Raw genomic sequence first — 23,137 nt, forward strand, 5'->3', positions numbered from 1 at the left:
AGCATGTGGAACTGGTATATTAGCATTTTCAGACTAGGCAGTTTTCCACCGCAGGAACTCGGGGCAGGCGCCAGCGTTTACAGGAACGACCCCGTAATCTACCCTTTCAGCCTTTCTGTTTCCATTGCCACGTGGAATCCGACAGCTTTGACCGCAAGCTCTCCATTCAGAAACAACATCTGAATACGTAATTGTCTAGTCTTATGATTTATTATGACCTCCACTTTTATTTGGGCCAACACGATATCCTTTCTCTCTAGAGTAGTGACGAACTCTCAGAATAGTTTTTCTATGCATTTGGCTCAGGCGGTGCATGAAACTGTGGTGCTCTGCCGAAGTGTTATAACGGCTGGGATAGCCCTGATCTAGATTCTTAAAGGAACTGCTGTAGTGTTGCCTTTTAGGTTCAGTTAATGCTATTTAAGATGTTTTATTGATAAGAATGAAATTGTATATTGGCAGCTTCAATCCAGAGGTGTCAGATGGAGAGGCCCTTTCATATCATTTTACAATCTGGAGCACTGGAGTCACAGGGATTCTGTGTTGTCTGGTGCAGGATGGACACCCTGGGCTCTTTTCCATTCCCCTCTCAACTTCCCCTTTTCACGCCTGGCCAGATGAGAAGCACACCGTCTGCCTTCATCCCACCTGCTGGTATTCCCTCAATGCTCCACATGTCTGTGAGCTTTCAGCCTGCTGAAAAAAGTCAGTTAGAGGAGGAGGAGGAAACAACCTCATGGCATAAAAGAGGGGCAAGTGATGTCAGAGTTGCCTGGACTCGTTTCAGTCGGACCCCTGGCAGGAGCACGAATGCTGTAGACATTCTCCAGTGCTGCTCTTAAAAACCGGATCCCTGTGCCTTTCTTTTTTTCACCCAGGCCCTTATATGTATTCAATTTTTCCAGAGTTTTTCTCAGAATGCAGCAGCAAAATTTCTCTACCTATGCTGGAAAAATGAGCCCTGAATGGGGAAACTGTGTTTTAAAAATGTAAAGTAACCTCCTCTCGCAGTCAAATTAAAACAGCGACCGCTCACCCTGCCCCTCTACCTCTCACCGCTTTGCCAGCTGTGCAGCCCGAGACCGCTGCCAAAAGAAACACAAGCTTACGTCAACTTCCAAATAAGGAGCTGCTGCTTCACTTTGACCTGAAAGAGAGACACCGAGAGGTGGGAGAGAAGGGGTGGGGGGGAGTGTGAAAGAGGTGGAGATGGACGGAGAGAGTGTCCCCTCCTCTCCTCATTCATACGTATAATATACTCCGCTACCTGTTTGTCAGCCCAGTGCACGTAGAGCCGAGACTCGATTACCTCTCTCTCTCTTCACCGTCACTCTCATTCATCCTTTCGCTCTCCCTCTCTCTCCTTCTCCTCACCTCTCTGTGCTCTCCCCGTTTCCAGTCATTCACAATCGGAGGACATCACCACCTGCAACCAGGTAAAAAATCCCCAAAAAAAGAAACGAGAAGCCATTGATATCCTTTTGTCATCTGCGGTGATTTTGATGTATGAGGTGTGTGACGTGATGTGGGGACGTTGGGGATTTTCTCCATTCAAGTCTTTGTTATTGCAAAAGGGCTGCTACATCAGTGAGCCAGCGAGTGGTGGGATAACACAAGAATCATTTGTGCAGTTGTACTGTGAGACGTACGAAGGAAGAGGAGTGTTTTTTTGTGCCGTTTTAAACAAATGCAGGTAGCGCAGCTTCTGCGGCGAGAGTGTGTGTGTGTGTGTGTGTGTGTGTGTCTGTGTGTGAATGAAGGAGAGGATGCATATAGTGAGTGGTTCGTGGGCTGTGTATGTATTAAAGCTCACAGCTCTGACTGGGAGTGAATGAGCTCCCTGTGTTGTGCATCCTTACCTCCTATGCTTGGCATGTCCTCCTGTGGACCTGTGGGAGCGTACCTGAAGTGCACACGCATGCACACGCACACACACACACACACACACACACACACACACACACACACACACACACACACACACACACACACACACACATACAGGGGGAAGGCTGTGCATGCCATGACTCCCAGAGGGCTCTCCTCTGTCCCTGGAGAGAGTGCTGTTATCAGGCTGCTGATGAAGCTGCGCTCTCTGACTCGACGGCTTTGCTAATGCTCAGCTGACATCGCGGTGGAAACACAACAGATGAGAGCATTCGGGGTGTTGCTCAGGTCTGAGTCTGCAAGATAATGAAGTCCAAATGAGAGTGTTTCCGTTGCATTTCATCATGAAATCGCCAATGAAATTCCTACTTTTTGCTTCAGCAAACAAAGCTTTGAATGCCATTGTTGTCATTGTAACTTCATCATTTTTAAGCACATTTTTACAGTCATATCTCTTGCAGTATTGTACCATTTTTAGTCAACTGTAGCTTTTTTAGGTCATGCTAAAGAAAAAATAGTAAAAGGTGGGCTTCAAATTGTTTTTGTGCTCGAATTGTTGACTCGTCCTGGGTTCTTTGTCATCCTTGTGTATGCATTTTCTTTGTGATTTTCCCTGAAAGAATGGAGGTGTATCAGTGTAGTACGGATATAAGACTCCCAAAGTATTGATTTTTATTTTTTTTTTAGATGTGTTCTCTCTCCAAAAAGCAGTAGCTTCTCGGAGGGAGGCACCTTCGCCTGCCTCTCTCTCTCTCTGTAGTCAGTGAGGATGCTGGAAGATAAATTTAGCCCTCCAGCTCTCCTTCCATCTGCTACCACATGGTTTAGGGCCGTTACCATAGGAACCACCGCTGGGTGCCCATTAGTGTGAGAAGAGGAAATTGACAAGATTTTTAAAAAGCCATTTATACAATATTCTTCTGTTTGTGTGCGGGAATGGACGTATCATTTCAAAATGTATATGAGACTTTTTTTGTTTTTTTTAGCCTAACTCGACATGTTGGGTTACAGTACCTGCAGATTTTGCAGATTCGAACTGTAGCTGTATGCCCACTCAGCGCTGTGACCATTCACCATTTTTCATATTGTCTCACTGTATATTGTCGTAGCTTTTTCTGGGGTGCGCTAATGAAAGTGTATTTTTATATTGCATACGTTGCTTATATCACTGCATTTTAGAATCTGTCAGCTTTTTTGTCACTGCAGGTTGTGCAGGCTGATGGCTGTGGCATGTGCTATGTGTAATTTGTAACAATGAGAATGGCATAATTGAAGTTTTTCTGTTTTGTAAGTTACTGGGATACATGAATTGAACAGAGCTGTGAACTGAAATGTATAAGATACGAGATGTTTTTGAGAAAGAGGTCAGACAGCGGTTTAAAGACTATCTCACCCATTTAGCATTGCACTCTTATAATACTCTTCAACTCATGGACTCACTATGCACTTTAACTATAGACAGTTGGGGGAGAGATTTAGGTGTATACTCCTGGAAGCATTTAAGGTAGCCTTGAGTTACAGAGGTCTGATAAACCTCCTTCTTTTTTAACTCCACACCATCAGATTTTAGTCTTCAGTCCCAACCAAAAGTGACGCAATTGACATAACTTGAAGCAATTTTGCAGTTTTAACATAGCTACCTCTGCATTTACAACTCTTTCTCACACACAGAAGTACACATAAAGTCACTGGTGTGTAAAATCTGTGGAGTTCCCCTTTAATTAGAGATGTATTAATTCTTTTTGTGGATTGTTTCTATGGAAGGACTCTGATATTCAATTCTATTTAAATATGCTGTTATTTGTTCCAACAAGCAGCCGTCTGATGTTAGCACTGGGAACATTACACCTAGACGAGTGTTTTCTAGCACAGCCTCTAGCAGGCACAGAGAATCACAGAGGCTGAGCGCCAACGACAGGGGGAACACTGGATCCGTGTGGAGAGGGTTGAAGAAAAAATAAGGGTAGCTGTGAGGTTCACTTGCACTATGTGAGCTGTAAATGAAGATTTTAGTTAACACTGAAACAAGACTGAATGAGCAGATGCATGGCGTGATTTTAAATATGTTGCTTATATTAGATGCCTGCTCTGTGCTGCAAGTGATCCATTTGAAATGTAATTCAGATTGAAGTGTGCGGGTGCTCTGAACAGTATGAGGAGTTATTTTCAGCATGACTCCACCCTAGAAGGTCTACCTGCTTCACTACTTATAAATTTCTCGTCCAACTCGAGTTCAGTTACACTACCCGACTGACCTACATTTACAACTTAATAATCTCACAATAAGACAGCTAACCTTGTGATCTTGATAGTGCTCAGCATTCTCCACTGATTCTGTACCTATATTGTAGTATGCTTGTTTTGTTATGAAGGAGAGTGTTGGTTTCATATTTATCCAGTACTGGCATGTATACTGTTCCCACAAGTTAAACCAAAGATGGTTATCAACCTGTTATCAGTAATTTGGATAATATCCAGCAGCTTAGCCGTCTTCCACCAGAATGTGGGTGTAGAAACCAGCTGGTCAGTGCGTGGGATGCCTTGTTTACTGTTTCAGTATGCTGGCACAAAATAACACTGGGAATTTTCTTCAGTATCTCCACTGAGTCACCTTGTGTATGTACTCACAGCTAACAGCCATCTCTCGCCTTCATTTGGCATGACCCTTTAAAGGAGCTGAAATCTCCGTTAATCCAATGAAATTCAGAAGTAATGAAGCAGGTAGAGCTACACATAAATGGCATGACCTTAATTTAAGCGCACTGCTATGTTCACATGCCACAGTCCATAAGTTAGCCCCAATGTAATCAACCATGCAAAGAAAACTTCACGTGTTGAAACAAAGAAGGAACCGTGACAATAAAAAAAAAAAGTGACAATGTGAATAAGAACCACAAGAGATGGTTAATTAAAATATCACTAATGTCATTTTTACTTTACTGCTTGACCTCCTTAACCAGTGAGATCTTGCTCTTCCGTCTCAATTTGATGAAATCTTCATTGAGCATTTTTTTTGTTTGTCTTTGCTCTGTCTTGCAGCAGGAAGATCTGGCTGGCTATCTAGGAGTGGGTGGGATATGTTATGTGGTGCTGTCTATCAGGAAGATATTGTGGTCTATGGTTTTGAAATAAGTAAAGGATGGCTGATAAGACATCACTGAAGACCATGACAATTTCCCATTATGCTGTTACTGGAATGCTCCAGTCACAGTCAGTGTACATATTGCCTCTCATGGGGAATGTTAGCAGAATCATCACTTTTACTTACTGCATGCTGATATTTTATTTTATTTTTTTTTTATTTTTTTTTTTTTACAAAAAATATTACATAAACCATTCTAATTTAAAATAGTCAGCAGCCGGGGGAAAGCGAAAGATGAATGTTATGACACATAGAGTGGTTATGTAACACATGAAACATAAATATCCATGTTTGGCAAGCAGAGGAATCAGGGGGTCATCTGTTTCTCAAAGTTGAATAGTATACACTATCCTATATAACGAGTTATTTGTTTTCACAGATCTTCATGTTGAGAAGACAGAAGAATCAGACATTCAGCTGAGCCAGCTGAGCATCAGTGTGTGGCAGCAAGACTGGCTGAATGCTTCATGATGGAATACTTTAGGTCAGCATTCCAGAGGACTTCCTCCAAAGCACATGACCTATCACACTCGCATTCTTCAATGCCACCATTCTACATTTGATGGCATTCTGGTGTCAGGAAATAAAGTTTGAATACAAGTGAAAAATTATGAAGCCTGACAGTCAAGCAAGGTGGATAAACTGGTAGAATTCACATTTACATTGAACCCATTACTCAGTTAATGATTTAATTCTGTAGCCTGGCTCAGGCAGACGCATCCCACGTGTCTACCTGAGGCTGTCCTTCCGTTTTATGGAGGCCTTGCATAGTCGCCTGACGACTGGGGAGCAGACCGGAGGTCAAGAACATTGTCAGCCAGAGTCTCCTCAGCGAGGCCCACAGGCCAAGTCTCCCTCCCAGCCTCGTCAGCAACAGAAAACCAGCTCCCCAAAGCCCCATGGCACACAACAGCTGCCCAAACAGTCCAGAAGACAGAACCCTGAACGTAAACGTCTCAGGCACCAGCGGCAGAGCATTGACTCAGATACATCACTGGACACCAAAAATGAGGCAACGGCAGCAACAAAAGCCACTGGAGTTTCTAGTTTGTCATCAGGAGTCCTACCTTCTGCAGCAGGGGACCAATCCCAGTCTAAAGCAGAAACCCAGGAGGACACCCCAAAACAGAAACGTGAGCGTAAGCCTCAGAGGCCAGGCAAATATGTTTGCACTTACTGTGGCCGTGCATGTGCAAAGCCTAGTGTCCTACAGAAGCATATTCGCTCCCACACAGGTGAAAGACCCTATCCCTGTGCCCCATGTGGCTTCTCCTTTAAGACCAAGAGTAACCTGTACAAGCACCGCAAGTCGCATACCCACAGGGTGAAGGCAGGTCTGGCACTTGGGGAGCCAAAATCTTTAGAGGAGCAAGTCACTGAGTCAGAGGATGAAACACGACAGCTATCATCAGCTTCGTCTCTTACAGACAGACAAGGCAGTGTAGCTTCAATCAAGAATTGTGAAACAGATGGGGCCAAAGACAGCACTGGACTAAACAATGACTCCTACGCAGTTAAAAAGAGACTAGCCCTGCGTCTAAGTAGAGGAAAACATGCTCCTCAAGACTCCTCTGATGAAAAGACCTCGTCTTTAGTATTAGGTAGTAGAGGCAGTACAGAATCTGGCTATTTCTCTCGCTCTGAAAGTACTGAACAGTCACAGGACAGCCCACCTAACACAAGTGCCAAAAGCTATGCAGAGATCATCCTTGGTAAATATGGACGCCTCGGACACCTACAGAGGATGTCTCATCAACATAACCAGCATCCCTCTGGTCAGGAGGACAAAAACATCTCATTCACAGTGCCCAAGAAACAGGTCATTGACCATATCACCAAACTCATCACCATCAATGAGGCAGTGGTGGACACCAGTAAAATCGACAGCGTAAAACCAAGGAGATTCTCACTCTCCAGAAAGAACAGTGGGGAGTCTCAGAAGAGTTCATGTATAAAAGAAGCACTTATTCATAGCCCGAAAGCTGGTGATCTGGGCTATAAAAACAGTGGATCTATCACTATGGGAGTTCCATGTGAAAAATTTCATCATCCATCCTTAAATGTGGAGCAGCCAGCTGGCCAAACATCTACCGCCCCTCTGGTGAGAAGTCATTCAATGCCATCTGCAGCTAGTTCATTTGACTCCTCCAGTGGCGGCCCCAGCAAATTCCGTCTAAGTCATTCCTTTGATGAACGGCAGCCATCTGAAACACAGACTTCCCGTCGTTATGGGATGCTAAGACGGCAGCCTGCTATTGAAATCCCACTTGGTGCTGAACTTACTGAAGAGGAACATGAGGGTTCTCATTCATTCTACTCTGACGTAACCACTGTGCCTGACCATCAGCAAAGTCAACCACAGCCATATGAGTGTGAGGCCTGTGGCACTGGGTGCAAAGATTGGGAAGGTTATAAGAAACACAAGCAAAGCCTGTGCCTAGCACACCATCCCAGAAATGAAGTGGTAGTTAGTCAAATGGAGTGCTCACAGCTAATTAACCATGCAGTTAGAGCAGGATCGTCAACAATGCGCAAAAGAAGGAAAGAGGAGAGTTTTGAATTTGATGACCCCTCCTCTCCTTCATTACCCTCTCCTGCCCTCTTGTCAGGACAGTGTAAAGATGAAAGCAGTGTAGCTTATGAGGGCCCTAGAAGGCCTGCGCTGCAAACCTGTTCAGTAATTCAACATACTAGTTCATTTGAAAAACAGGAATCTTTGTGCAATGAAAATCAAAGTGCGGAGGCAACAAAGAACTCCCCACCACATGATGATTATCAGCTGGTGCCACAGAAACAACCCCAACAGCAGTTGACAAAACTAGCAGCCCGAAAACTGGTCCGCCAGCACAGTGTACAGGTTCCAGAAATACTTGTGACAGAAGATTCCAACATGAGTGCAGAGACCTCAATAGAGCCAACCTCCACAACAAAACATTTAGAGAAACCTGATGAATTTCAGTGGCCACAGAGAAGCTCGTCTCTAGCACAGCTCCCTATTGAAAAACTTCCTCCAAAAAAGAAGCGTTTACGTCTTGCTGAGGTTGCCCAGTCCTCAGGGGAATCCAGTTTTGACTCTATATCATTGCCCCGCAGCCCTAGTCAGGACAGTAGTGCATCATATGCATCCAGTCGTTCCACATCATTTGAAGAGCCAAATAGGCCAGATATGGAGATAGCAACGTCAACACCACTGAGGAGATCAAGAGCTCCTCACATGTTAACGGTGCCTGGGGTGCATCAGCACAGAGAGATGAGGCGATCAGCATCAGAGCAGGCCCCTCATGACCCACAACCAAGCGTCCTAATGGCTGAGACCCGCAGTAAATCTTTTGACTACAGCTGCTTGTCCCCTGAGCGCTCAGCAGTTGGCTGGAGGGAAAGAAGAAAATGTCTTCTTTTGAGACACTCTGCTATCAGAGATCCAGACGAGGAGGAGGAGGAGCTGTGCAACATCCCGAGCCGTAGTCCTGAGCATGTCAGCCCGAACAGGTCCTCTAAAACAAGCCCAACTTCTGTGTACTGCAGTAGGTCCTCTTCTTCTCCTTCGTCATGTGACACAGTCTTGCGTAATCCAGTAGGATCACAATGCAAAGAGATCTTCTCTCAGTGGAAACTTCATCAAAACATTCAGCTAATAGGCAGCACAGAACTGCCACTTGCTCATGACCCATCTGTAGGAGTAAAGGAGGAGGCCTCACATATCCATACAGAGCAGCCCCTTCCTCAAGCACCACAGCCTTATCCTACACACGGACCATCTGGAGCAGCCAGAGCCCACTACCTTCCCATGTCCACTGGGCTGAAGCTAGAGATTCCCTTACAGCATGATGACTGTTCAGAGGTGCGAGTTAGTCACTCCCACATACAGCACTCTGTCCCTCACATCACTTCCAGTCTTGAAATGCTGAGGCCAGTCACATCTCCAGCAATAGCGGTGCGTCTCCAAACAGACACCTTGACCCCAGCATGTGCCATTTATACCACGTTGTCCCAGTCCACCTCTCCCAGGCCGCGGGAGGCAGTTGATGCTGTCTCGCACAATATCTCAACAGCTGAATACAGAAACTACAGGAACATGAGTCCAGATCTTCAGCTATGGTCCGATGATGGCCTGAGATTATCAGGCTCAGGGGGCAATAAGCGTATGCTTTCTCCTTCGAACAGTATAGAGCTCCCCCCTGAGTCACAACAGCAGCAGAAAAGGGTAAAAGAAGAGGAGGAGAGGGAGGTGGGATGTGCTGACAAGGCAACAGTTGACACGTGCAATCAGGAGCTCAAGCGGGACAGTCAGTCGTGTTTACCAGGTGTTTCCTCTCCAGTCTCACATGTTGGACCTTCGTTCCCCAGTCTGCTGTCCAGCACCTGTAATAGCTGGTGCTATTTGAACTACATTAAACCAAACCCCTCTGCTCTGGATGAACAGAAGCCCTCAGTGTATTCATCGTGGTCTACTAGCGGCTATGACCCCAACCCACCTGGCCTCTCCAGCAAAACAGCTCTCTCTCTGCTGCACTGTAAGCAGAGGCTCAGTCCCTCCATCTACACTATATCACCCATGTCAGTCCAGGCAACTGAGTCAGTGGAGCAAGAGGACAACAAAAGACCCTGCCTCACTGAGGTAATTACAACACAGACCACTAATTACACCTCACAATACATCTGTAAGGCTGGCTGTGTAATTACAAAAAGCATGAGTCACTGAGGTACTCAGGTACAAAGTCTCAAAGGAAAATTGTTTGCAAACTTTGACTGAACAAAATTTATACTGATAACTTCAATATGCAAGCCTTTACAAAGATCACAACATACAGAGAAAAAGAAATATGTGCTTTAAAACATGCTATCAAAGGCATCGTTCAATGAGAATTCCCAATTTTTGTCTCCCTGGGCATGCTGGAGCAGAGTTGGTGAATTTGCCCATGTCTCTTTCGAGTGTAGGTTTACGACAGCCAGTCACACCGCAGAGACCATGAGGGAACGGGGAAGGGACAGACGTCAGCAGATGACAACAGGTCAGACAGAAAGGAGGAGAAGGAGGAGGAGAAGACGCAGCAGCATCAGGAGGAGGAGGAGAAAGTCCAGCTTTGCTCTAGAAATAAACAACCTCCTGAAGTCTGGATATCTGAGAGCGGGTAAGTATAACCTTCTGACAGCTCAGCCCTGCGGAAGAAGAAATTAGCTAATTATATCTGGTTTACTAGTGACATATTGCCTTTGTCACGATGTAACTCATTAATTACAGTGCTTAAAAGTGTGCGTCACATACTGTGGTATGTTCTGGAAACTGTTGTCCGTCCACCATGTTGGAGGGGCCAAGGGTTGGCTGTCTGCACCAACAGAGCCCGTCTGTTGAGGGGCTGAAGCCAGGAAACTACCTAGCTTCCTCCGCTCCAGCAGAGATTCATTTACACCAGCCATCACAGCCATTCACATGGGCCAGCAGTACATTTTGTGTGTTGGTGTCACACTGACACCAAAGGAATAATTATAAAATATAGATGTGTGTACATACGTGGCATAAAGAAAACCTGCATGGCAAATAATAATATGCTAAAAGGACATGGAACAAAGGATTTGAAAATGTATTCATTTTGTTGTTAGCTGGGCAGGCATGTACTATCCTTTCACTAAGGATTGAGTATCTGCCAAGGAGGTTTAATATAGTAGGTGTAATGCCTTTTTAAGCCTCTAAGCCTTTTTTCCCTTCATTGTGTCCTAAATTCTCTTTAAACATTAAAATTGTGTATGAACTGAGTACTGTAAGGCACGAGCAAGTAATTGATAATATTTTTTGAAGTTAGAAAATCAGAAAGTCAAAAGACAGGTAAAAATACATTTCAGTTTCTAAGGAAATCATTTGACTTCCACAGCAAACAACTATGTGCAAAAGCCCATCTTCACATCTGTAGCCCATTTGTAACCCCTAACCCAGGTCTCAGGTGAAAAACAGGTGAAATAAAGGACTATTACACCGACAATCATAACAATGTACAAATTTTTACAGCAGCTACATGTGAAAATTGTTTCCACATTTGTAGCCCAAGACATCAAGTGAAAAATTAAATATAAATTAGACAGTCTAATCATGAAGTCTTTATTACACAGAAAAGCCATACTACTTAAATTTATAGTTTAATTTTAAATATTGTTTGTTGCTGTGTTTTCACTAGTGTCACTTTGCCAAGTGAGCAAAAAAAGCGGATCTTAATGTAGTGATGTACACTATCTTGACACATTATTTATTCTTTCATGCTACAGTCCATTTCTAAATGCTTTGGACACAGCAAAGATCTCCCAAATCACATGTGTAAATTGGCAATACGCCATTTTGCAGCCTTCACTGGTGCAGTGCTTTTCACACAGTTTGCCATCTAATAATGCAGCTTGTGACTGGAGAGGAGAGTTAACATCACTGCCAACAATCTCATTCACCAAAACAGTAAAGAGAAGCTTGCATAGCTCTGCATTAGATAAGTAGGTACATATAAGATCAAATTATCACTTTTAATATTTTATAACACTGCGCAAAAATAGCATAATGGATTATTGAGCCCCTGGGTGAATAATAGGCTGAAGGCTCCTTGTAACAACTGAATGGTGTGTTTCAGGACATTTTTTAAAGTAAGTTGCCACATATATTGGTTGCAGAGATATTGCAGAGATAGAAGATATGGTGTGAGTGCTGATCTAGAAAACATCACTGAAAACTTTAAAATTCCTTGACATAACATAGACATAATAAACAAATTCTTACATTTGAGAACCTGCAACCATCAAATTGTTTGAAATGTCAAATATAAAATTGCATTTAGATTTATGTTGATTGACTAATTTGGGGGTTTCCAAACTTTTAGTCCCTGAAAAGAAAAATGGTGCCAAAGACTCTTTTATTGTAATATAACATTAGCTGCTAGCAGAATACATCAGCCAAATTAATTTCCTTGTACAAACTGTAGTACTGAGTAAATATACAGAAGCAGTGTTTCTATATAACTGTCATCAAATATGAAGCAAACTTTTTGGGGGAAAAAAGAAATAGGTTTGTTTCCATTGGCTTCTTTGGAGTAAATAAACTAGGCTGTGAAGTGTCATCATGAGGTGGCAATATAAGCTACATTACATATGGCTGTAATAGAGGAGAAGAATTCCAGCAAGAAAACACTACCACACCACTGCTAAAAAACCTTGAAGAAGATGATATAAACAAAACTTTGGCCATCTGCAAGATAATTTTTAAGGAACTGTTTTCAATTCAGCAAGGTGTAATTACTTTTTTTTGTCAGCTGGTACTTTCCGTGTTTTATGCTGTCCAGAGACGAACATGATGAAAGATGTGGAAATGCACTGGCCATGTGACTTTAGATCTGACGTTTACATTTCTTTTTTGAAAATGGTGTTTCGGTCTCCCATTATGCACATTAACATATTTCATCAAAAGTGAAAAAAAACTTGAAGCTAGTGTGTAAACTCTTTTGCAAAATTGGGTAAATTCCCGCTTCCTTCAACTTATTACTCTGCCAAGGAATGCAGTGGAGTTATGTGATGATCACCGCATGTTTGTTTGTTGATCTGTCCTTCCGTCTGTGGGCAACATTACTCAAAAACAGAAAAATTGATTCAGATGAAATTTTCAGGGAAAGTCAGAAATGACACAAGGAGCACCTAATTAGATTTTGGCAGTGATGTGGCTTCTAGTCTGGATCCACGGATTTGTTAAAGATTTCTGTATCATTGCGAGATAGCAGTATGGCGTCACTGTAACTATAACTACAAGTGAACGCTACGTAAGCTGCCTGCTGATGATCACGATTGCGATCCTACTCCAAATCCACTGCTGCGGTCTTATCAGGACGTATTCTTCAGAAATTGTACAACGGCTGAGCAGCCTTAATGGAGTACTGCTCTCTCTAAGTGCTTTTCTTGTTTTTCTAAAACGATGCTTCAAAATGCACAAAACACGTTGCAGAAACAAGGCTGGTAAATATTAGCAGCAGACTCATTTTTGTTTACCTTTAGTAACCATTATGGCTAAAATTTGCAATCTATTGTCATTTTTACATTTATTTATTTTCGAGAAGTTGTTTTGTGACCCCTACTTAGTGTTTCCTGACCCTCTGTGGGGTCCCAACCCTTACTTTGGGAACCACTTGACTCAACAAATAGTTGCAAGTCTTTATCCTGGGTTAAAATCTGTCTCAATATAAGGTCTGATATTGAGATTTTGTTATCCTGTCGGGCCTAGCAAAGGGTAATGAGGCTATTAAGCTACTATAGGTGTTTTTTAGTAACAAACTGATGGCTGGATGTCAGATGTACACCATCTGAATTAAATGTGTTGAACTATAAAAGGCAGGAAAAACTTCTGATTGGGTGTCAGATTAAATTTGTATAAAAGGACATCTCAAACAAGCATCTAACCTTCAGTTTAAACACTTTTCCAAATCAGTTTGCAATTCAGTATATGAAATGGTAAATTGAAAATGTGAGTAACCATAGCAACAATACTTCTGCTTAATGATGTCTTACCAGATATCAGCTATCACAGAGCAGAAAAATGAGCTGAAAAGAAGCCATGATTTGAACACAGCCCCAGCTTGTTGTCCTTTAGTGAGTGGCAATGGCATAAGCATAACAACACACCCAAAGTCTCCTGAAATAGACAACAAAGGACTCAATGGAGAAAAACCTCTGTTCAGATTTGGCAGAAGTCATTGAATCCCAGATAACAAGGAGGAGCAATAACTGACTTCAGTGTCTGCTGAAACTCAAAGATACATGATGGAAACATGTAGGTGGGGAAATTGTGTGGTCCTAGTTCTCCTATTTTACTTTAATCAGAGCACATACTCGCACACGTCTTCTCAGACCAGTTTGCAGCGAGGTTAAACCGCACACGCTCAGTAGTTTTGATACCTATCAGAAATAAACACTGCAGCGATGCGACACAGGGTAGTGCAGAGAGTTGCCATCTGTGTGTCTCTTTTTTGGTTTGAGAGTGTGTCTGTGAACAAATCCCTGTTGTGACTCATGTTGACGCTCATCGCAGCCTTCCTCAAAGAGTGAGTCATCCTCACGCCCGCTCGCTCTCTCCTTTCGCCGTCTGTTAAGTCTGTCTGAGGCACAAAAAGACAAAACGGAGGCAGCAAGGTAGTCGAATGTTGCTATTTTTTCAACTTGCCTGGGGACCGCCAAGGGCAACAAGACTCCTATCTTGGGTGTGAATGGGCGTAGCATGAAACGCCTATGTATATATCTGCCTTACAGTGTAGGAGTTTAGTGTACAGGCATGAAGGCAAAGTGTTTCTCTTTCATTAACTTGAAAGTTTTTGAGACTGTAAAAGCCACCATTTATGATACCTGCGGAGTTTATCCAGCCGTGCAGCCTGTAGTGAAAATAGAAGAAAAAACAGCCGATTATAACCAGAACCATTGTTTGTCGTCGGAATGTGTTTTCGTTTTTGGTGTTTTTTCATGCTTATTTGGAGCAGCAGCTGGTCTGGGCCAGGGTTTCCCTCCCTCTCTGGACTGTTTTTATTGGCTGCATGAAGAAAACCCCCGGACCTTGAGCTGCATCGTAGACTCCCTCTTGTTTGGACTCGGTGGTGGTGTGAGCTGTGAAGGGGTTTTAAGGCAGTGGGAGGGTGGGGGTCGAGTGGGGTGTGGGGGGGGGGTCTGGTTTTGGCTTATGAAAGCTGCTCTGTTGAAACTGAAGTGGGTGCCTCGCTGAGGGACCCTCAGTGTACATGAAGGGGTGGACCCTGGGCCCAGCTGCCACAGTGTGAGCTCCCTGTGTAGTAAAGGCCAAACAGATAGCACACTTCCACTGGATAAATACAGGCACTAAAAAGCTCCTTACAGGTGCTGAAGGGCTCACGGCTCATCTGTCAGCTCCTGTTACACTCATATTGATCGCTACTATCATTCTGAGAGGAGCAGCATCAATAGACAACTGACAGGGAAATGCTCTGAGGACCAAACTGAAACCTCTTGCTCTCTTCACACCTACAGATCAGGAAAGAAGTATGGCGTAATGCACAGTGGAGGTGGAAGGAAGTGTCAAAGTGAGGATGCTGGATTCCACTGCCAGAGTACTGGTGTACTTTCCACAGAAACACCACCATATAACTGTAATCGCTGTAACAGCACTTTCAAAGCTAAAGGTAAGAATAGTCAGTGAAACATTCTTGTTTTTTCCTAATGTGTGCGTTCACTGTGCATCCACTATGAGCTGCTCTTTTGTATTTCCAGGGAGCCTCACTGAACACCTGAGATCTAAAGTACATGGAAAAGAAACCTGCTGTTACCCAGAGGACACACGTGCAGGTGCATAGTGTTGTTTGCATGAGTTGTCCATTACAGGACCAGTGTTGCATTCTACATACAGCACTTTTCATTTTATATAGATAATGCACACTTCAGGCACATGAGGGTTGTTAAAATGAATCCAGTGTATATGCAAGACAGCTGAATAACTCGCAAAAAGCAAAAACTTGGATTCTCTCCTTGAACAGTCTCTTCTCATACCAAACATCTGTTTTAAGCAGCACTTGTTTTCCTGGCACATAGGCAGTATTCACGCTTTCAATGCGGACGGTCCTAGCAGTTACAAATTTTGGGCTGAATGGGACGATCCACGTGAATACTCGTGGACCCTTGTAGACTTAAGTGGATGATGAAATTTGTTTTGCGCATACCCTGGCGGATGCAGATGTGGACAGAACATTTAAACAAAAGCTAGGGCCTCGTAAAGAGCTATAATCTGTGTTTAAAATGTAGTGTTTGGCCCCAGTGCCGATCCTTTACACAGGCTCGCGGCATACCTATTAAAAACATTTATAAATATTGTCCAACTAAAATGAAACTTCAAGTTTTTGTTTCAAATGCAGCTGCTTTGGCAATTTCATGTCCTGTGCTCTCATTTTGTTCTAATTTTGCAAACATTAGCTACATCTGATTGGAGGAACGTTTTACTTGTGGGCTGTCAGCTCCTGGATTTTAAACTGGACCAACATGGTGGCTCTTTGGAAACTTTCACTTGTATTGTGAAAGCACTTCACCAACGTGTTTTTTGACACACTTAGGTGAGAAATAAGCAACGCAGTTCGTGAATCTGTCTTTGTTTTAGATTAACATTTATTTTAAAAGTTTGTCCGGAATTTCCAGAGGCATCAATTTTAAGCTAGACTCCCTGATTTGCATAAAATAGCCCAGATCTTAACTTTGTGCAGATGGAGAGTCAACAATGTGATGCCTCATCTCACGACACACATCACAACATTACCAGAATGGATTGCTCAACTGCTTACGTAGACAATAATTGGGAAGCACTGGAGCAATGGATCCAGTGGACACGTACCATTGTAGTTCAGTCTGTTGTTGAGCTCAGGCTTGTTGAGTATAGAAGTAATAGCTGTCTCTATTCAGCAGCTCTGACTGAACTCTGAATTCTGCCCAGTATAAGTTGTGTGTGTGCCATTTTACAACATTTTGCTGCAACTATTTGCTACAACTACACATCCAAGCTAGCACATGTGTGACTACATGTGATAGTGACAGCCACCTGACTTTTATAGCACATTAACTATAGGTATAGTACATTGTTTTCTCCACCACTGACATAGTGTTTTGGGGATAGTTCTTACTAATATCTCCTTGTTTCTGAGCATTGAGACAAGACATGTTGTGTTATAAATAAACTACCAAACAAATGTATGCGTTTTAGTGACTTCATGTCTACACCAGAAATGTGGTTGCATCACACTGTGTAAATTGGCATCTGCCCCTTGCATCACCTTGCACCTCCACCTGGTGTGTTTAATATGAATATGAAGTAGTGACAGATCTGGAACAGCATGAGAGACTTTCTCCTGCAGCATTCTCATTGTTATGGTGACTACTCAGAATGTGTTTGTGTTATGTTTATAACAGTGTGATATCACCATGATACCCGTTTGTGGCCGTTCAGAACATGTGCTAATATATTTCACCATCCAAAACACAGAATCGCTACAAAGACACGAAGAGTCAGTGACACTGTTACACACAGAACGGTTTTTCAGTCACTAACTATGATATATTAATATTGTGTAGAAAAGCAAATGATTCCAAATTCTGTGGTGAGTACCAATTTTATTGCGTATTACCTATTTCGGTGAAAGTTTAAATTCACGTTGATAAATTAGTTTGGAGATCAACAAAGCAAAGTCACTGGTTTAGTGATCATTTGTAAGAAATTAAAATAATATTTATTTAATGACAAGCAGTATCATGCCGTTAAGTTGAGCATCAGAGCTCATATTGAGCTTCTGCAACACGCAGTAATGTTGCTGTAATCTAATTAGAACCTACCTTTGCACAAGCAATTGTATTTTTAACCTGATATGTGTAACCATATCTGCCCTACAAAGGCAGAGAGTACCAATTACAGAAAGTGAAAAGTTGAGGAAAAAAAGGATTTCAGGTTTGACGGCTATATACATTACTGTTCAAAAGTTTGGGGTAACTTAGAAGTGTCTTTATTTTTGAAAGAAAAGCAGTCTTTTAATGAAGACGACACTAAATTAATCAGAAATGCAGTCTAGACTTTGCTAATGTGGTAAATGACTATTCTAGCTGGAAACAGCTGATTTTTAATGGAATATCTACATAGAGGTACAGAGGAACATTTCCAGCAACCATCACTCCTGTGTTCTAATGCTACATTGTGTTAGCTAATGGTGTTGAAAGACTAAGTGATGATTAGAAAACCCTTGTGCAATTATGTTGGCACATGAATAAAAATTAGTTTTCATGGAAAACATGAAGTTGTCTGGGTGACCCAAAACTTGTGAAGTGTTCATATATTATTGTGGCATCATAAGGTTTATGTGGCAAGATAGCTGCATGTTGACAAAGTATGGAATGAATATGTTTAAAATGAAGTGATTAATTTCATTTGTTTTACTGGTTGGAAGACGACAAACAGATGTTTGATCTGTTGGTTATGTGCAGGTCAATCCACATACACTTCGTCCCTCCTAGTCTTTGAATTGATTAATAACTTTAAACAGTGCCCAGCTGACTCGTTTATGAAAACAAGAATGCAAAAAAATGCCTAGGTGTAATAAATATATGGAAAATATTAATATTACAAAAAAGTAAAAAACAGTAACTAAACAATAGAAGTTGGTTGGTTGGGTGGGTGGGTGGGTGTTTGGTTGGTTGGGTGGGTGGGTGGGTGGTTGGTTGGGTGGTTGGTGGGGTGGGTGAGTGGTCGGGTACACAATATTGTGATCACCCCTGCCTCATACACTGTTGGACCTTTGATGTGCCACCACCACTGCTGACCTCATAATCCTCGTTGTTTCTGAGATGCTATGACCCAATCATCTGGCAATGACCATTTGTCCCTTGTCAAAGTCACTCAGATCTTTAAACTGCCCATTTCTGCCACATTCAGCCCATTGACTACAAGAATTCACAGCTCACTTAGCACAGACCTTAACATGTGCTGTTAGTATGAGCCAATCCACATTATTTGCTGCATCTGTACATGATAAAGGTGGTGAAAGAAAATGCCTAGAAGGCTAAACAAGCAAAATGTGTTAACAAGATTTTTTTTTCTGTCTTAGGAATCTGCGAAGACCAATCCATTCACCCAGACCAACAAAAACATCATCAATGCTCTATTCAGGGTGGAGATCATAATGATGTAAAGGACAAAGATGGCAGACATAAAGAAACCAGCAGGTCCACTGTGGCTGAGAGCTCTGACAGGGAGAAAGCTCATCCAGGAGGCCAGCCAATGGAGCCCGAACACAGCCCATCCCTCCCAGTTAGCCCCAAGGATTCTACCCACAGGGGCTCGGCTAGCGCCAGGAGGGCCCTGTTCGCCCGCAGACGCCTCGACGCTTCAGCATCAGTGTCCTCTGGAGGCTCCCATTCTCCAAGTACTCATTCCCTACCTCCACAAAGGGAACTGTCTCCACCTTGTAGCCCATCACCCAGACCTCGCCACTCCCCCACTCCCACTTCATCATCCCTCTCTCCATCCAGTTGTCATGTCTCCACTGCCCCCCAGAGACCAGTTTCCCCAGTTAGAGGCCTCTCTCCTGTTATACTCCCATCCCAGGGAATGGACTCTTCTGGGCCTCCAGGGTCCCTGGCAGACACCTCTGCTCAGACTCTTCATCCAAGGGGCCAACCATCAACAGCAAGACTGGTGAGACACCTCAGCATTTGCTGCAAAAAACAACGTGATGATATAGCATTTGTTTGCATCACCTCAATTAGTCCTCTTCATATAATCTAACCCAGCCATTGTTTGTTTTATGTACTTTCAGAATTTTGCTGTTTTTGCCGCGTGTATAATTACCACTGGTTAAAACATGGCTTTTGTTCAAACCACAGTTGTCGCTCACCTGTGACTTGATCCAACTCTGTTAGTTCAGCGTACAGTTTTAAATAAATCAACTTTTGGCGCACAAAGCCAATCTTGTGTGGCTCAGTTAAATCCCAGTAAGTCAACATCTAGAACAAATATAGATAGGCTGGTACATACGAGGTTATTTTAAAGTCGCATATTTATTGGAAAAGGAAGGAAAGGCAACTCTCTTGTTTTATATCAGTCAAACCAAGCCTGCAGCTCCCAACCTTAAAATAATGCAGGAGAGCTCCCAAATAGACACAACATGTTTTCCCTGGGCAGCCGCTGATAAAATGAGAAGCAGGCCGATCGTTAAATACCAAAGATTGGAACCACATGTCAACGGCGAAAACAACATGGGTGAATATCTTAGCTCCCCCTAATAAAGTTGAAAAAAAAAACAAAAAAACGTGTCTACTCCAGACTTGTGGCTGTGTTATGGCGTAACCTCACCACTTCCTCCTCACACTAATATAGGTCTCATAGGAGTTGATACTAGTTCTCTATTAGGCTGTTTCTCACGTGTGTGGTCACATTAGCTGCATCTGTAAACTGGGCGTATTTGATATTTTCATATGCCTAAATATTTGATACATACCTGTACCAGCTTCTGCAGTCTATGAGAGCTGTCATTTTAAACATAGGGGGAAAAAATAAATATTCCTGCGGTAATGACCTGTTCATGTCCAGCATTTACAGGCTGTGAACATATCAGAACACTGGAAGTAGTTTGTGTTGTGAACCAGTAGAAGGCATTCTTAAGAATCACTATCAGCTTGACCCGTTGTTGCCCCACTGGCCAATCCGTAAACAAACCAAACAAAAACAAAAAAGAAGAACGTTAGCAAACATCAGTCTTATAATCACAATACTAAAGCAGGAGCAAATGTGGAAATATTTTGGGTTCTCTGTACATGAGAAAAAGCTGGTAAAAAGCAAACATATATAAGTATTGCTTTTGAAGTAGTTTGAACAAACTGTGCCAGTTTCAACTGAACCTTATATTTTTCATTTTTACTCCACCAAGGAACACGGCTGAGGTATGTGATGATCGGCGTACGTGAATCTGTCTGTCTGTGCAAACATTACTCAAAAACGGACTAATAGATTTGGATGAAATTTTCAGGGAAGGTCAGAAATGACGCAAGGACCAAGTGACTAGATTCTGGCAGTGATGCAGCTTATAATCTGGAGCCATGGATTTGTTAAAGATTTCTGTATCATTGTGAGATAGCGGCACGGTGTCACTGTAACTATTACAAGTGAACGCTACGTTCTGCCTGCTGATGATCACATGATTGTGATCCTACTACAAGTCGACCGCTGCGGACTTAGGGTTAGGGTTAGCAGCTCATCAGAATTCAGCTTTTAAAAGGTTTCTCAGCATCAAAACCAAGTAATCGTCGAGTCATTGCTATTGATCTACACCATCAACGATTGTGGCCATTAACCTTCCTGTTATCCTCATTTACGGGCACCAAAAAATATCGTTTCCTTGTCTGAACAAAATCCAAAAATTCTGCAAAAAAAAATCCCCCAAATTTCTGAAAATTTGCAACACCTTCAGGAAGAAAATTCCAATAATTCCTTAAAAGTTTCCCTTAAAAGTTTTATTTTTAAAAAATCTCCCAAATTTGGTGAGAAAATTCTTGTAAATATTTTCAAAAAATGAGTAAAAATCTTCCCAAAAAATCCTAAAAATATCTAAAGTGATTATGTAAATGTCAGTAAAACTTCTAATATTTTCTTTAAGAACATTCACAAAAAATCAACCAAAATCCAGCGAATTTCGCTGGATTTTGGTTGATTTTTTGTGAATGTTCTTAAGAAACATTTTTAAAATTTCTTTTTTCCACCAAAAGATGTTCAAAGATTTCCCAAAAATGTTGAAAATGTGGACATCAGAAGTTTCACTGTGAAAATATATTTTTTCTCCACATTTTCAAACTTTAAAACTGGTCAATTTTGACCCGCAGGACGACACGGGGGTTAAAATCTTACTGACTGTGTGACCTAAGTTTGGCCAACAGAACCACTCATGTTTCTTTTCATGTCATTGTTGCAGTCTGTGGATGAGGTCGGTCTGACCCACGTCACCCCACACCCCCCACGGCCTCGTGGAGCCCACAACCTCCTGAGCCACCTCCCTCTGCACTCACAGCAGCCGAGCAGGGCCCCGAGCCTCCTGATCCCTATTGGGGGGATTCACATGATCCAGCCCAGGTCCCCACTCCCTATGTACAAGCTGGTGAGCAGCCCCACAGCAGCCCCAGCTAACCCCGCGGGGACAGGGGCATCCAGGAGATTTAGCGACGCTCCGAAGGGAAGACTCGCTCTGCCGCAGCGCTGGGACGCTCTCAAAGAGACGTGGCCCGGCAGCCAAGCCAGCCCGCCACACCCTGGGGCATCAGGGCAAATGCCCGTGGGCGCTCGATTGCACAGAAAGAGCCAAGGATGCTTCAGCATCCAGCAACCATCGAGTCCCGGGACAGAGACGAGACACCCAGAGGTGAGCGGAGACGCACCTGTTGCAGAGAGGCGAGTTTACCCCGAGAACACCCAAGGCCAAAAAAAGGCTCCTTCCTCCCAGACGCAGCTCTGATCGGAGGCAGAGTCTGAAGGGACAGTGCAAAAAGACTGAGGACCAGTCTGTGGGTAAGACGCTTCCACCACACTCTGGTTCAGAGTCTGATGACAAAAGGCAAGAGCACTTGAGCACCGCTTCTGAATGACGCTGTTATGTAATTATATGAATAATATATACAGACACTATGTTAGATATGCAGTATGTTTTGTAAATCTTTTTTACCCTCTTGTTTGATGTCATCGGTGTTTATTTATTTATGTGTTATTATGCAAATTCTGTACTATATGCAAAAGCAGCTGGAATGAAAATAGACAAAGTTTTAATCAATTTCCCTATTAACCCCGTTGACAGCTCTAATATACTATTGCTGTGTTAATGTACTGTATTACCAAAATGGATATAGAAAGGTACCACAAATATTTATTCACCCTGACCAGTATTTTGAAGTGCAATTTTATGTCAACATTGTGGTTTGAAATGTCATTCTTAAAGGCTGTGATTATTATTATTATTATTATTATTATTATTATTATTATTATTATTATTTGTCTGATTTTTGTTGTTGTCTTTGTGTTAAAAGAAGCAGGGTTACGATCAGCTCCTTTCTCTAAGATCTTTAGGAAATGAAGCTTCGGATCAAGACATTTGGAGTGCACTGACAAACGATTTGATATCCAGTGGAAACCTGTTTCACATAACATGGTAGCTACGGTGCAGTTTTTTTCATAAACAGATACATGTATTTTTGTGTTGTTGCTTTTCTAAATGATACAATCACTGTCATTTTCATGTTTACCATTAAACTTCTCATTTTTACAGATTTATATTAAAACTGTAGTATGCGTGTGGTTTTTGGGTTTATTCTAATTCTCCAAAGAAACATTCTGTGAGCTTTGATTGATCCTCAGAATGCCTAGAAATGAATGAAAATCAATGGCTGCGTGAAAGACAGGAAATGCTACAGTATGAAAATGATTTGAAATGCAGAGTTTGTTATTTGTAATTAATGGGCCAGGGTGCCTAAATTACAAGAAAAAAAAATACTCAAAATATGAATGTGAATTACGTAAAACCCTTGAGATTGGATTTTCTATCATAGACAACTGAGAAACTAGGT

The 23,137-nt window shown here is 42.5% G+C and overlaps 1 protein-coding gene across 3 annotated transcripts in view; it reads left to right on the forward strand.

Annotated features, from left to right (window-relative positions):
* hivep3a (HIVEP zinc finger 3a) overlaps positions 1-22,852 on the forward strand; it is a 46,630-nt gene extending 23,778 nt beyond the window's left edge. Inside the window, exons 1-7 of one of the 3 annotated variants that reach the window (XM_023293142.3) lie at positions 1,202-1,436; positions 5,409-9,647; positions 9,968-10,161; positions 15,038-15,189; positions 15,278-15,352; positions 18,640-19,229; positions 21,499-22,852. In XM_023293142.3, the coding sequence (XP_023148910.2) occupies positions 5,784-9,647; positions 9,968-10,161; positions 15,038-15,189; positions 15,278-15,352; positions 18,640-19,229; positions 21,499-22,035 (5,412 nt within the window). In that variant the 5' untranslated portion in view covers positions 1,202-1,436; positions 5,409-5,783 and the 3' untranslated portion in view covers positions 22,036-22,852. Of the gene's footprint in view, positions 1-1,201; positions 1,437-5,408; positions 9,648-9,967; positions 10,162-15,037; positions 15,190-15,277; positions 15,353-18,639; positions 19,230-21,498 lie in introns of those variants that run through there. The other 2 variants (XM_035958593.2, XM_055017850.1) reach the window with 2 other exon arrangements.
* Positions 22,853-23,137: the final 285 nt, after the last annotated feature.

Source organism: Amphiprion ocellaris, chromosome 15, assembly GCF_022539595.1.
Source record: "Amphiprion ocellaris isolate individual 3 ecotype Okinawa chromosome 15, ASM2253959v1, whole genome shotgun sequence".
NCBI lineage: Eukaryota > Metazoa > Chordata > Actinopteri > Pomacentridae > Amphiprion > Amphiprion ocellaris.